Source organism: Rhinolophus hipposideros (genome assembly GCF_964194185.1).
Source record: "Rhinolophus hipposideros genome assembly, chromosome: 19".
Classification (NCBI taxonomy): Eukaryota; Metazoa; Chordata; class Mammalia; order Chiroptera; family Rhinolophidae; genus Rhinolophus; species Rhinolophus hipposideros.
The window spans coordinates 29,242,264-29,257,278 of record NC_138065.1 but is presented as its reverse complement, the minus strand read 5'-3'; the positions used below and the strand labels follow the sequence as shown (position 1 = coordinate 29,257,278).

Below are 15,015 nucleotides of genomic sequence, written 5' to 3'. Positions count from 1 at the left end.
AAATTGACGACTCCAGATCTAGGACAAGAAATATGCATGACAACTCTGGAACATTTTGTCATATAAGAAACCAACGAAGCTATTAGAGTTAGCTGGGGTTGTATCAAAAGAAGTAAGCAGGGTTGAAGAGGCTCATGATGGGCGAATATGAACATCAAAACAATAATATGGGCAATGGATAGAAACACATCAAGTACGATTAAATTCAAGAGTTCATAATGATGTTTTTAAAAAATAAACAATTCGTTGATTACCTTTAGGGGATCCTAAAAAGTCAACTCATTATTTTGAATATTTTGAAAACTAGTAAATAAAGGAAAAGAATCAAGCATTTAATCTGCCTTTCATGTAGGAACTGAACTTCAGAGTAACCAAAGAGTCAATGAGGGGACATCCATTTCTTTTTATAGAATATTCAAGTTAATAGGTAAGAAAACCCAGAACATCATCATTTCATATCCCCTAATGAAAGATGGGATCTAGAATGTGATTGCTTCTAAAACTAATTATTATAATTCTAGTTTATAGGAAATACAAGGAACAAAAGAACATGTTAAAGAACATTACAGGGATACAATCAACAAAATCCATGCTGTGAGGTACTCTGTGTAGACAAACAACCTGGTTCCTTCAAAACTAAATATTAATGGCTAGGAAAAAAAGATGGAAGGGGATTGTGTAGAAAAGAGTCTCAAGGTCTGAGACTGCTATCTTTTAAAGTCCTGTTTAGGGAGGCCAGTTGGCTCAGTTGGTTGGAGCGCAGTGCTCATAACATGAGGGTTGCCAGATTGATTCCCACATGGGCCAGTGAGCTGCGCCCTCCACAGCTAGACTGAAAACAATGACTTGACTTGGAGCTGATGGGTCCTGGAAAAAGACACTGTTCCTCAATAAAAAACAAAACAAAACAAAACACAAACCACCTGTTTACAAAGTTGGCCCTTGGCTGGCATGTGGGAACTTGGCTCAGAATACTCCCAGTCAACAACTAGCTGAAAACTAATTAGTGATTCATTGTGCCTAGACTGTGTTCTACTGAACACCTGCTTTCTTTCTGGGAGTCTGGAATACGTGCTAGGATACAAGCTAGGCAGAAGGTGCCTATATGACCAACGCCAATAAAAACCCTGGGCTGAGTCTCTGATGGGCTTCCCTGGCAGAAATATCACACACGTTGCTGCATTTTCATGGCTGGGGGAAGAGTATGCTCTGTGTGACCCCTCATGGCGGGAGAGAGCATAAAGAAGCCTGAATGTGGATCCCTCCAAACTCTGCCTGTGACTTTCCTCCTTACTATATCAATGTGCTAAATCTTAGCCATGAGTACAGCTATATGCAGAGTCCTTCTTGTGAACCCACAAATGTCATGGGCAGCCTTGGGGACTTAACACAGGGATCCTATGAGATCAGTGGCTCTCAAACTCTAGAATGTGTCAGAATCACCAAGGGCCTGTTGAAACATAGATCGTTGGCTTCCAACTCCATGCTTTTTGATTCAGTAGATCTGGGGTGGGGCCTGAGAATGGGCATATTCAAGTTATTAGGTGAAGAGGTTTCCAGGTACAGTTGGAAGGAGGAACACTTTAAAACTACTTTAAAAACTACTGCTGTGCTCGCTTCGGCAGCACATATACTAAAAACTACTGCTATAGGGCTGTCCCGGTGGCTCAGGTGGTTGGAGCACCACACTCCTAATGCAGAGGTAGCCAATTCGATTCCCACATGGGCCAGTGAGTTGCGCCCTCTACAGCTAAGATTGTGAACAACAGTTCTCCCTGGAGCTGGGCTGCCATGAGCAGAACTGCTGTGGCTGTCATGGGCTGCCATAGGCTGCTGTGTGCTACCATGGGCAGCCGGCAGCCAGCATGAGTGGCCAGCAGCCATCGTGAGTGAGCTGCTGTGAGCAGCCGACCGACAACTGGTGACCGACTGCCTCAGCCGGGAGGAGCGCAAGGCTCATAATACCAGCATGGGCCAGGAAGCTGTGTCCTGCACTAGACTGAGAAACAATGGCTTGAACTGGAATGTGTGGGGCGGGGGAGGGGGGAAGGCGGAAGAAGGGGGGAAAAACCCCCCAAAACACAAAAACAACAAAGAAACTACTGCTATAGATTAAGAGATTTAAGAGCTATATCAATAACAATTGAAATGTATGGATCTTATTTAGACAAATGAACTATAAAAACGCTTATGAAGCAATTGGGGAAATGTGAACTGACTAGCTATCTGATGACAGTAACGAATCAATTTTTTCATGATAATGATATTATCATTCTTTTAGATATATTTTATTGATACATACTTATCTTTCAAGGCCTTTTTTGGGGGACAAAATGACATGTCTAGATTTGCTTCAGAATAATTCAGCTGATGATGGGGGAAGTGCAGGGGGCAGTTTCAGTGAAACAAGATTGACCAAGTGTTGATAACTGATGTTGGGTGACAGGTACATGGGGGTTAATTAAACTATTCTCTCTACGTGTGTGTATGTATTTTATTTTTCTATTTTTTAAAATTTTACTGGGGAATATTGGGGGACAGTGTGTTTCTCCAGGGCCCAACAGCTCCAAGTCATTGTCCTTCAATCTAGTTGTGGAGGGCGCAGCTCAGCTCCAAGTCCAGTTGTTGTTTTCAATCTCTAGTTGCAGCGGGCGTAGCCCACCATCCCATATGGGAATTGAACCAGCAACTTTGTTGAGAGCTCGCGCTCTAACTAACTGAGCCACCTGGCCGCCCCTCCAGAAGCTCAGCGGCAGCTGGTCTTAAATCTAGTTGTGGAGGGCATAGCTCACTGGCCCACGTGGGAATCAAACTGGCAGCCCTGTTGTTCAGAGCTCGCGCTCTAATCAACTGAGCCATCCAGCTGCCCATACTTTTATATATTCTTGAAATTTCCTAGAATAAAAACTTTTTTTTATTGTTAAAGAGAGCACCTTAAAGCCAGATTACTTCTTGAATCTCCTACTGCTTAAAAATCACCATCAGTTTAATATACAGGGAGACTTACAGTCATTAACTACTTGAGTATGAGTCATTAACTACAGTCATTAACTACTTTGCAATCTGGGAGCTTCTAAATGTCCCTGAACATCAGAATCAAAACATGTGACTATTAAGAAAACCCAGGTATTTCTGGGACCCATTCCAGACATCACTGAATCAAGATATCCAACTGTGGAACACTGGAATATATGACTTAAGTGAACTTTCCAAGTGATTCTGATGCTCCCAGTCTCACAAGTGAAAAGCAGAGTGATGAACAGTGCTGCTGGCCAGAATACATGTTACATATGGAACATGAATTTTTTATGGTGTGCCTACATAGACACTATCACCACGTTCAGGGGCAAGTTTAAGTTGGCTTTGCTTTGTTAGGTAATGGTATTTCCTGATTTCCCTCCCTGTGTCATCTATTCATCATACTTGATGTCGCCTCCCCCCCACCCCCCGCCTGCCCCATTATATCTATTATTATTGGCTATGTAGGTAGGAGGAGAGATGGAGTCTGAGAAGAGAGCACAAAGTCAGGTGTCAAAGTACAACAAACCCATCCTGGTTTCTCGATGGAGAAAGCAGTTTGCAGTCAGATAGAGACACTGTGCAGAGCTGCTTACCATGGCAAAACCAACATCTGCTTTCTTCAGAGCCGGCCCATCATTTGTGCCATCACCAGTGACAGCGACAACCTGTCGCTGTTCTCCAACCATGCTGTCAATGATGCCTGGGAAAAAGAGACACACCTCAGTCACTCCACATACGCCATCTGAGGCCATTTGGAAAGCCCTGATCCCCACTAAAGGTGCTTTTTTGGTCTTCTTCCCTTGTCCCTGCTATCACCTCCCTTCCTACTTTCTTCTTTCCTTCTTTTTTCCCTATGCTGTAAGTGCTACACTATCACCGAAGAGCAGTAAATTGTTTCATGGGTAGCACGCTGAGCTAAGAAAGTCTGTCCTTATCAGACACCCTGTCTGATGCCCTAAGGAAACGATTATGTGGTGGAAAAAGCAATGAATGATTTGAAGGCAGAGATGTGCGGTCAAACTGTACCACTGCCACCAGTTGGGCAGTTCGGTTAAGTTATTTGTCTTCTCGGCCTCAAACTTCCTTATTTGCAAAATGGGAATAGTTTAACCTGCCATGCCTAGTGCATAGTATTATTAGATATGATGTTTAGAGATATGATGTTAGAAATATGTTTAAAGATATGATGTTTAGAAACAACTTTATTATGTCTTATACTCACAAGGGGCTCATCTGTTTGCTAAACTGTATGTTCTCCCAATGAGGTGGAGAGATCTCCTGGGACCTCCCTATTCAGGACAGGAGAGCTGCTTTGGCTGATGGTTCATATCTGTCCCCACCCTGGCCCGCTTTCCTCTACCCCAGGCACCTACTCAGGAGCTGACCGTACCTTTCACCAGTGTATGCTTGTCAGTCGGGGAAGATCGCGCCAGGACTCGAAGTTTAGGCCAGATCTTGTCCAGCTTTTCTTGCTCTACCTGTCAACACCAGACCACACTTGGGTCAGTGAAGCTCAGAACAGCCATCTAGGAACATTTTACTCCTCTACACTCTGAGATGCTGAGATATCTGGTACTCCAAGGCCCAGGGGGTTGAATTAGCCTGACCTCCCCTGGAGATGAAGCAAAGGATTCATTCTCCAAGGGCAGAGTCATTGGTGGTGACCATTCAGGTCCTGCTTGTCTTCTTTCTCCTCCCAATTCCCTACCTGGCAGCCTATCCCCTATTTCTTAGACCCTTGACAGGAGGTGAATCAGGGTTAGTTAGCTGTTGGCTCAGGTGGCTAAAGTGGTGCTTCTGAGGTCTTAGGTTTGGTTTCTACGTAGACCAGGAAGCTTTGGTCTGCTCCACACTCAGACCATGTCCTTTTACAAACCTGTGCCACTGTTAGTCCCAGGGCAGTGACACAGGAGGAATGAGGTAGAGGGAAATTGGTACAGAATCATCTCTTGACTGAAAAAAACGAAAAGACATGAAGAGTTAGTGACACTGTCTCAAAAGCTAGCTTATGAATGAACATCATGAGAAGAAACTCTCAATTTTACCATCTGAGCAGCTTTGGTGGAAGGGACATTTCACTATGAATAGATTTTAATTTAAAATCACCCACTTTCTCCCATGCATCTCAGATGCCTTACAGTAGAACCAGCCCTTCCCTTGCCAAATGAGGCCCCAGTTCCTCCCACCCAGGACCCACCTCGCCCTTCTCATTGCGGATGAGTCGGTTGAATTCCTTGCCTTCCAAGCACAAGAAGTCATCCCCAGGTGTCAAAATGCCACATTTGGTGGCAATGGCTCGGGCTGTGTTGATGTTGTCTCCTGTCACCATTCTGACAGTAATACCAGCTCGTTTGCATTTGGCAATAGCTTCTGGTACCTATGGAGAGTGAAGTAAGAGGAGGAGGAGGTAGGGCTGGTGATGCTGATAAGCTGCCCCTGTTCAGCTGTCCCTTCATTGTGTAAAGGAGAAGCATCTTAGAAGCAGTGCCATGGGGCACAGGTTAAGTCTGGTCATTTTTACATTGCCTGGTGCCACCTCACTTCTGTCCTACCCATAATTCTCACAGTGGAATTTGCCTCATTGTACCATGAGTTGAAGGGGAAATTGGCTTTAGGAATCAGCTGTAAAAGCTGACCCTCCTGATTACAATCTAGACTACTTGGCTGGGCATGTATAGCCTTTTGAGATTTGGCTACTACTTTCCTTTCTAGCAGAAATTTCTTACCACTCTCCACCCTCCATGGCCCATGCTCCAACCGTATCAATTCTTTGCAGTTTCCCAAACGTATGACACCCTTTCATGCCTCTAGGCTTTGACAATTGATAGCTCATCTGTCTGAATTTCTTAGAAGCAGAAACTTTCAATACCCTATAGTTAAGAATAGTGTTCAGCTATGCTAGGGGAGCTCAACAAAAATGTGTTGATTGAAAGAAAAGTGGCTAGAAATAAAGCTGGTGTCCCGGTTCAGTCAGTCTCCTGACTATTCTTTTTTTTTTTTTTTTTTTTTTTTTTTGGTTGAGAGCCCACTGGCCCATGTGGGAATCGAACCGGCAGCCTTCGGAGTTAGGAGCACGGAGCTCTAACCGCCTGCGCCACCCGGCCGGCCCCTGACTATTCTTAATAACCAAATGATAAGCCCAGTGAAACCTATGCTTCTCACCCCACACAGCATTAACCATAGGAATGTCACCTTCTATCCGTTCAGGACTCTGCAGCAGTTCTGTGAAGCCAGGAGCACAGAAACAGCTATCCTTTTAAGTGAGAAGCAGTTAGGTAACTTGTGTGGGTCACAACTAGAAACAGAACCAGTACCCTCATTCCCGTGACTCCTGGTGGGTTCCCAGTAGGTCACACTGGGCCTGTACACGGGCCAGGGACTGCTGGAAGACTCCCATTCATGTGTTCTTGCCCCTTTTCCAAGTGAATGCCTCACCTCTGGGCGCACAGGGTCCTCAATGCCCACCACTGTAATACAGGTCAGTTCAGTGAGGATTTCGTTCTCATTGTCCCATGGGGGCTCCACGTCATTGAAATCTCGGTAAGCTAAGCAGATAGTCCGGAGTCCCTCACAGGCCATGGGCTCAATGACAGTGCGCACCATCTCATCTCGGTCCTTGTTCTTGAATGGCACTGCTTCCCCTTTCTTGTCCAGGATTCGATTACACCTGAGGAGGGGCACAGTCAGACAGCAGCATCCCCCTTCCCAACCAGTGTGACTCTACAGTCTTTTATAGACATTCTGGTAACTCTGCATTACTTCTAAAGACACTGTTCCATCGCCAGAAATCCCTATTCATTACCCAGCTGGGTCCCTTTTTCTAAGGGACCTGGAGATGGTTAAGGTCTAGATAAGCAGAGCATGTGATTCTCCCATGTCATCTGTTCCTATTCACATGTGATCACCTCCTCTTTTGAACTTCTCAAAGGTAGAGGAGACTTTTTTAGTCCCCGGTATCTAGAATAGTGCTCAGTGGATAGCATGTGCTCAACAAGAATGTGTTCATTGACAGAAGGTGGCTAAAGCCAAGTTGGGGTACAGGCTAATTCAGTTACTGACCCACGTAGGTCAATTGTTAATGACTTGTGCTTAGTCTAGCCACTTTGATTAAGTTATGCAACTTCCTTGTAATTACAATTGAGAAGAGAAGGAAAAGGGAACATAAAACTAACATTTCTAGTACTTGCTACGTGAAGCTGTTTTGCATACATTGACTCATATAATTATAGTAACCGCAAGAGATGGGTGAGTATTACTATCTGTTTTCAGATTAGGAAATGGCAGCTTGGACGGCCGGGGTTTGAATCCTGGCTGTGCCACTATTAGCTGTGTCACCTTGAGTGAGTTACTTAACTTCCCTGTACCTCTGTTTTCTCATCTGTAAAAAAGAGATGATAATAGTATCTATTTCACTGAGTTGTGAGGATTAAATAAAATGAGCGACCCAAATCACTTAAAAACAATGCTTGGCCTAAGTAAATTCTCAGATACTAGTTACATGTCACCACCTGAAGAAGGATCGTGCATCATTCAGTGGGTTCAGCGTGGGGCGTGGCACCTAGACCTTCCTGAAGAAGGATCTGGAAGGGAAGAAGGCGAGGAAGGAATGCTCACTTGCGCAAGATGATCTCGGAGGCGCCCTTGCTGTACATGCGGAAGCCACCACCGGGTTTCTGGATGACTGTGCTCATGGACTTGCGCACTGAATTGAAGGTGTAGACCTTGTAGAGCTTCTCCTCGGGTACCTCATTGCGCACCGCGTGGTAGTCCTGCTTCAGGTCCGTGACAAAGCCCAGCAGTGCACACTCCGTCTTGTTGCCCACCTGACGCGGCAGGCCTCCCTCTTTTTCCGGAGGCTGAGAGAAAAACATAAAAGGCGCTATTGAATAAGATGCCTCAACCAAGGAGAGAACTCAGGAAAGAAAAATCATACCCTCAAAACTTTCGCAAATCTATGCAGAGCCCAAGGTGGGGGGCGGGTCGGCATTTCTTTTTTTTCCAAGGCAGACAGCGGTCAATCCTGAGTGGTCCCTGAGACACCCAGGACTTACGGTTTTCTGTTTGGTTTTTTTTGCGGGGTTGGTGCTGGTGTGTGGGTCTTATTCTAACACTCTCCCTGAATTTCTGGAAAATGAGTACTTTAGTCCTGATGAGCCCAATTTTGCTATCAGCGTGAGGTCTGTCTCCCTGGAGATTTTGCCTTTACATGGCAATTGAAGGGCGTTTCACAGCCATAGATTCCTACCTGCCACTCCCCCAATCTACTTCCATGGATTATTCCCTGGTGTCACCTAAACATGTTCACTGAAGAGTGGAAAATATGATGTGGGATGTCAATACAGGCAGAATGAACAAGGGAGAATGATCTGTCTCAGGGAGAATTTATGTTCCCTCCAACCACCCATTCTCAGTGGCCAGGCAAAGGAAGAGCTTACCAGGATCTTAGAGGTATAGGCACTGTTGATAGAAATGCCATTGACAATAAGGTCCAGGACCTTGGGCACGAGGGCGTCAGGGCTTGGCAGCTGATGGTAACGGGTGTCTCCGATATGAGCCTGTACCACAGTCATGCGATTCATGGTCAACGTGCCTGTCTTGTCAGAGCAAATGGCTGTGGCATTGCCCATTGTCTCACAAGCATCTAGGTGCCGTACTAGGTTATTGTCTTTCATCATTTTCTACAGAAAACAAGAGAAAAGACTTGAGAGAAGACTTGAGAGGGGACCAACTGAGCTCCCCCAAATATAGGTCAAAGGCCATTTCCTAGCCTACGTCTCTCTACATTTCATTCTCTTGTCCCACACAAAGATGCAGGATACTATTTTATTTTATTTTTAATTTTTATTGGGGAACAGTGTGTTTCTCCAGGACCCATCGAGTCAAGTCATCATTTTCAATCTAGTTGTGGAGAGCGCAGTTCACTGGCCCATGTGGGAATCGAATCGGTGACCTTGATGTTAGGAGCACTGCTCTCTAACCAGCTGAGGCAACTGGCTGCCCACCGATAGCTCAGCTCCAAGTCAAACCATTGTTTTTTCAATCTAGTTGTGGAGGGAGCAGCTCACTGGCCCATGTGGGAATTGAACCCAACCGGCCAACCGGCCGCCCGCAGGATACTATTCTTGTGAATCTTCTTTAGATTCTACTGAGACACTTAAACACTGATGCACCTGATCGCGACAGACCTTCCACAGTGCCAGGGACTTGTGCTCTTCTGAGGTTCCACCCAGAGTTTACAGGGGATCAATGGCCTCTGTTTTTATTAAAGGCTATGTGGCACTCTCCCCTTCCCCCTCTGTCCTAAAGGAAGAGGCAGTATCATTCCAGTCTCACCTTCACAGAGTAGGCCAGTGAAATGGTGACAGCCAGTGGCAGCCCCTCGGGCACAGCTACCACCAGCACAGTAATGCCGATGATGAAGAACTTGACAAAGTACTGGATGTAGATGGGGGTGCACTCGGCTAGCCACGGTCTGCGCTTTATCACGAAGTTGTCAATCACGAAGTACAGAATCAGGATGAGAACGGTGATAGCAGACATGATCAGACCTGACAGGAAACAAGTCCCATGAACTCCAGCTCGAGGGCATTCCTAAGGCCCCAGCCAGGGACATATTGGCATAAGTTGTAGCCTTTGCTACCAATTTTTAAAACCACTTCCAGGAAGTCCTACTACATAAAATCCCAACCCATTCTTTGTTGCTTGTACGTGATGGTGTAGGGGAAAAAACAGGTTTCACTTTCCAGAGACACAGGTGCTAGTCTCAGCACTGCACTAACCTGATTCATGGATTTAGACTAGTCTTTGACTCTCTCTGGGTCTGTTTTCTTATTCTTACACAAGGCAGCTGGTCTAGTTTCCAAAATAGCACTCTATGATTCCATTTCAGACCTACCCTCTTCCTATGATTCACAATGTCGTAACCATATTTGACTGTTTTCCTAGTAGTTTATCAATGTGGACTTCTGCAGGAACCTGCGAATGCCGGGCAATCCACAACTGGTTTACAGCCGTGTCCCTATGGTGTTAGCACATCACCTACAAGACCAAGCCTTAGAACAGTGCCTCCCAACCTTTGTTCTGATGTGGCAGAGATGAAAGTGACAAATAATAGCACATATTTATATAGTACTTACACTATGGGCCAGGCAAGCACTTTACATAAACTAACTCATTTAATCCTCCTAACAACCCTATGAGGTAAGTTACTATCATAATCCCTTTTTCTGAAGAAACTAAGGCACAGAGAGGTTTTTGGTGTGACATACTGGTGGGGGACCAACCATCCTGGTTTGCCTGAGAGACTGAGCAGTTTCCTGGCACATGGGACTTTCAGTGCTAAAACCAAGAAAGTCCTGAGCAAACGGTGACAGTGGTCATCCTACACACTGAGGTAAATGGGAGAATCTGCTCAAGGTCTGAAAACAATTGGCCGAGGGGCTCCAATTGCCCTGAGATCAGTATCTGGGCACAGCGGTACCTATATCTGAAGCACAGTATCTGGGAAAAGCTCTGCCTTAAACCATAGTCTGGTTTGGGTCTTCACTTTTCCTGAGGGCCTGATGACTTACAGGGATCTCTGAAAGGCTAGAGGTGATCAATGAATATCAATGAAAGCATATTCTTTTGCACTTTGCTTCATGAGGCTCAGGGCTAAGGTGAGGCAAGCAAGGTGCCTAGGGTACAAAATTGAAGGGGCCATCACTCTCAGGGTGGTACAAGGCACCCCATTTGCCTCACCCTAGTCCTGGCCTAGCTTATGTAAAATGTGTAAAATAATATGACAGAGGAGATGAGTGGCCAGCCATCAGGAAGCTTGTCCTTCCTATAGAGCAAAGCAGGGATTAAGAGGACAATAGGAGGGATTAGGTGGAATGTGTTTAATGTTTCAAACCTGTGTGTGCCAGTTTCAAGAACTTGATTCCACAACTGCAATTCATCTCATCCACATATAGTTTATATTCTAGAGATTTCACAGTAGTCCAGATTAGCTGGGTAATAGAATCAAATGAATAGGCTAGACTAACACTGTTCAATATGGTAGCCACTAGCCACATGCAGTTATTGACCAATCGAAATCAGGCTAATGTGAACTGAGAAACTAAATGTTTAATTGTGTTTAATTCTAATTAATTTAAACTGAAACAGTTAAATATGGTTAGTGGCTACGGTAGTGGACAACACAGATTCTAGCTACTCAATGTGTGCTTAGTGGGTCAGCGACATGGCCTCACCTGGGGCTTGTCAGAAATGCAGACTTTCTGCAGCTCTGCCCTAGATCTCCTGAATCAAGTACTGCACTTTAAGAAGGCCTCAGGTAAACTGTACACACATTAAAGTACTAGGCTAGACTACAATTGTGGTAAACAGAGGAGTGGGGGTTCGGAGTCAAGAAGTAAATAGGCAGTGGTATAAGACAGTACCTGGAGGGGTATGTCCAATGAAAGAGAAATCTTCCTTTTGTTCCCTCCTCCAACCCCTTTGCCCCTCCTCACCACAGGAAGAAAGTAGAGGAGAGATAATGTAGTAGCAAGTGATGGAGAAGCCACCTCCTCTCACAGTACACAAGAATGCCTTTAGTGACCTTTCCTCTGAAAAGAGCCTCTGTGGTCACTCTCTTCCTTTTCCCTCCAGTCCTTATTTTGAATTCATGGCTCTTTGCCTAGCCTGATTGTCATGCGGGGTCTCAGCTCCCACTCCCCGCGTAAGAACACAGGATATGGTGAGGCCAAAAAAGAACACCCATGGAGCCATCGATACAGGAGTCATACCACTATAGTCTCACTGGCGGCTGGGTTGGAGACACAGGAAGCAGGAACCACACGATCCGCGGTCTGCCATCTGCTTCTCTGCCAACCCACCCCACTTGCTAACTGCAATCCGCCGTGCTAACTGCAATCCACGCTTGCTAGCTTAGCCATGGCAGTTATATCAGTGGCTAATGGCTAACCGGTAACAGCTGATGGCCAACTAGTCACAGCTGATAGCTATCTACTACCTGAGCCAGCACCTTTCCACGTGAGGCCGAGAGCCTGGAAACTGCTCTCTGGGACTCTGTCCCCACTCTGATGCTACTACTCTGCTAGGGAACTACCTCTAACAAACTGCTAGTCTTCTCTACCCTTACAGAATTTACAAGCCCATACATGTGACAGGTGTGGGGACAGAGTCCCAGAGAGCAGTTTCCAGGCTCTTGGCCTCACGTGGAAAGGTGCTGGCTTGGGTAGTTGATGGCCGTCAGCTGTAGCTAGTTGACCCTCAGCTGTTACCAGTTAGCCAATTAGCCACTGATATAACTGCTACAGTTGGGCGGGTTGGTGAGTCGAGAGTGAATCAGCCAGTTGGCAGGCAGAGAAGCAGATGGCAGGTTGCAGGTCGTGTAACTCCAGCCTCCAGCGAGACTACAGTGGTATGACTCCCCTATCTATGGCTCCGTGGGTGTTCCTTTTCGGCCTAGCCATATCCTGTGTTCTTATGTGGGGAGCGGGACCAGAGACCCCATAGGGAGCCCTGCACAACAGGTAAGCAGTTATTAAAGTCTCCCTTCTTGCTAATATAAATCTCCCATGTTATGATACAAGTTCTTTACTTCCTATTTGTTTGGATGAAAGAGACCCAAGAGCCTTTAAGCCTTACACAGGGAGAAACGTTTGTCTCTGAAAGCCTAGGGGGTAGCCAAAGAGTGGCAGACGCAGGGGACACGGCTACCTACACTACACTAGCCACTTGGAAGTTTTAGCTTCTTCTGCCAGACCTGGGTGGAGTGGAGAGATAGGAATCAAAACAGCGAGGATCCGGAACAACGTCAATAAACCACGAAGATAGAAGGCTCTGCCCTACTCACCAGCTTTCCCGATCTGAACAGCCAAGCGCGTCAGCTTGCCCTGCAGCACTGACTTCTCCTTCTTAGGCAGCTTGGCCACTTTTTTCTCCTTTTCTTCATTGTCGATCCCCTCCTGGCTGTTGAGTGGCTGGATTTCTAGGGCCACTCCATCCTGAGTCTTTGCTAGGGTGTACACACAAATAGGACAGGTGAATAGGCCAGGTAGTAGCAGTGAGCAACAGACAGGTGGAAATCATAAAACCTGTCTTCTTCCTTGGACCCCTGACATGAGTCCTGACCACCCTCACCCCATGCCAGACAGGGTGCTTGCTTTTGACCCTCTATTACGGCCCGTGGAATGATATTCTAACAACTGGAGATGAAACAGGGGTGCTTTTAGGGTATGAATTTCCTCTGCAGTGGCATCTTCCTGGCACTACCTCAAAGTCCCAAGCCAGGTTTATTCCAGCAAGAGGATCAGTCATGCTACTAAGAGCTATTACCAACAAACATCCTTTCTGTAACTCAGTGCTTACTATAGTGAATCTTTATTGCAGAAAGGGACTGAAAGGGAAGGCTGACAGATGTTTCCAGAGCATAAGGGTCCTAGTTTGCTCTGTTCAAAGGTTCATGTATCTCTATGTATAGACTGCCAGGGAAGAAACACAGACCCCACAAAGGGTGCTCTCCAGTTCCTTCTTATGTCAGTTGAACAGGGGAAGGAAACCCCTTGCTCCCCTGCCTAACAAAGGTAGAAAGGGCCAGAGTGGGACCTGGGATTAGTCTTCTGGGGGAGAGGGAAGAAGCTGGTGTGGGGAACCTCCTGGAATAAGAGAAAGCAGGGATAAAGGCATATAAATCCAGTTTGCTTTAAAAAGAAGAGTTAAAGAGACCTGAAATTAAAGAATTAGTTCTGTGGAGCCCTGGTTCTCCGATATGATGACTTTATTTTTAAAGACTACTATGATGTGGGTGACAGAGGAAACAAATCTCTAGACTCTGTCTCAAGAGAACAATTCTCACTGGCTCCCACCACCCTCTCACTTCACTCTTGCAGAAATTGGCCCCTTTGCTTAGGGTGCCCTTCCTGAGATACTGTCTCTGCTGTCAGACTCACAAACAAGACAGAGACGGATGTCAGCACAGTCACCAAAAAAGAAACACACATCAGATCAGGAGGAAGAAAACAGACTGTGGAGAGAACAAAGAAAGAGGTGAGGAGAGAGGCACGGAGAAAAGCCTCTCTCTAAGCACCCTGAGACTAGCAGAGAAGGATTCCAGACCAGAAGAGGACACCAATGAGGAAGCTAGCAAGAGGAGGGTGCAGGGACTGCCCGCCCAACGCCCTCCATCATAGGACCCTGAAGTCTTCCAACCCAGAAACTAATGATCTTTGGTGTTTAAATCAGGCTGAGGGCAATGAGGCAAAGAATTCAGCAACCTGGGAAAAGCAGATCAATCCTACACACTCCCCAAGAGAAACCTTGACATGAGATTCCCTGAGCCAACAGCAGGGGGTGCTGTTGTCCCATATTAGATTAGGACTGGGACCTTGAGGCCACCCCCAAATCTCTGCACCTTCCTCAGTATGAGATATCTGGGCCACAGCAGCAGATAATAGATTTATGGCGAGGAAAAGGGAGACGGCAGATGGCCTGGAAAGGTCTGGTTTGAGTGTAGTCAGGTAGAGATGGTAAATGAGTGGGTGGACAGGTTACCTTTGTTGCGATTTTCAGGGACTCCTTGTTTTTTACCTGTTTGAACAAGAAAGAAAAAAGTGGGGTGGAGACCCAAAGTGACTATTAAGAGATCAGATATCCAATTTGTTGGTCCTGCTTAGAGCCCAAAAGGGCGACAGCAAAGGGGTTGAGTTGCAGTGAAGGGAATGTGAAGGAAGCTCAAATCTCTGCTCACTTCCCTTTTCATTGGGGGCTCTCATGAAACCCTGGGATATGGAGCACACCACTCACGCAGGTGAGTGAACACATCTACACCGAGCAGCTTCCTCCTAGAGCACGGTTGCTACTGGGAGGGTGCTCCCGGCCTCAGTCATAACACTTGGAGAAATGGCATGAGGTGTTAGGAAATGAGAGGTTTGAACTGTTTCTGCCTGATGGCAGGGATCCTGCATGGTGTCTCCATGTCAATTCACCAGCACCAGGCAAGCTTCT

General features: G+C 46.2%; 1 protein-coding gene across 4 annotated transcripts in view; it reads right to left on the bottom strand.

Moving 5' to 3' along the window:
- ATP2B4 (ATPase plasma membrane Ca2+ transporting 4) overlaps window positions 1–15,015 on the bottom strand; it is a 91,005-nt gene that overhangs the window by 18,255 nt on the left and 57,735 nt on the right. For 2 of the 4 annotated variants that reach the window (XM_081026953.1, XM_081026951.1), the window contains exons 7-15: window positions 14,563–14,598; window positions 12,866–13,027; window positions 9,355–9,569; window positions 8,457–8,699; window positions 7,636–7,877; window positions 6,457–6,688; window positions 5,219–5,398; window positions 4,412–4,499; window positions 3,615–3,721 (exon numbers count right to left, since the gene is read on the bottom strand). In XM_081026953.1, coding sequence (XP_080883079.1) covers window positions 3,615–3,721; window positions 4,412–4,499; window positions 5,219–5,398; window positions 6,457–6,688; window positions 7,636–7,877; window positions 8,457–8,699; window positions 9,355–9,569; window positions 12,866–13,027; window positions 14,563–14,598 — 1,505 coding nt within the window. The remainder of the gene's footprint in view (window positions 1–3,614; window positions 3,722–4,411; window positions 4,500–5,218; window positions 5,399–6,456; window positions 6,689–7,635; window positions 7,878–8,456; window positions 8,700–9,354; window positions 9,570–12,865; window positions 13,028–14,562; window positions 14,599–15,015) is intronic. The other 2 variants (XM_081026954.1, XM_081026952.1) reach the window with 1 other exon arrangement.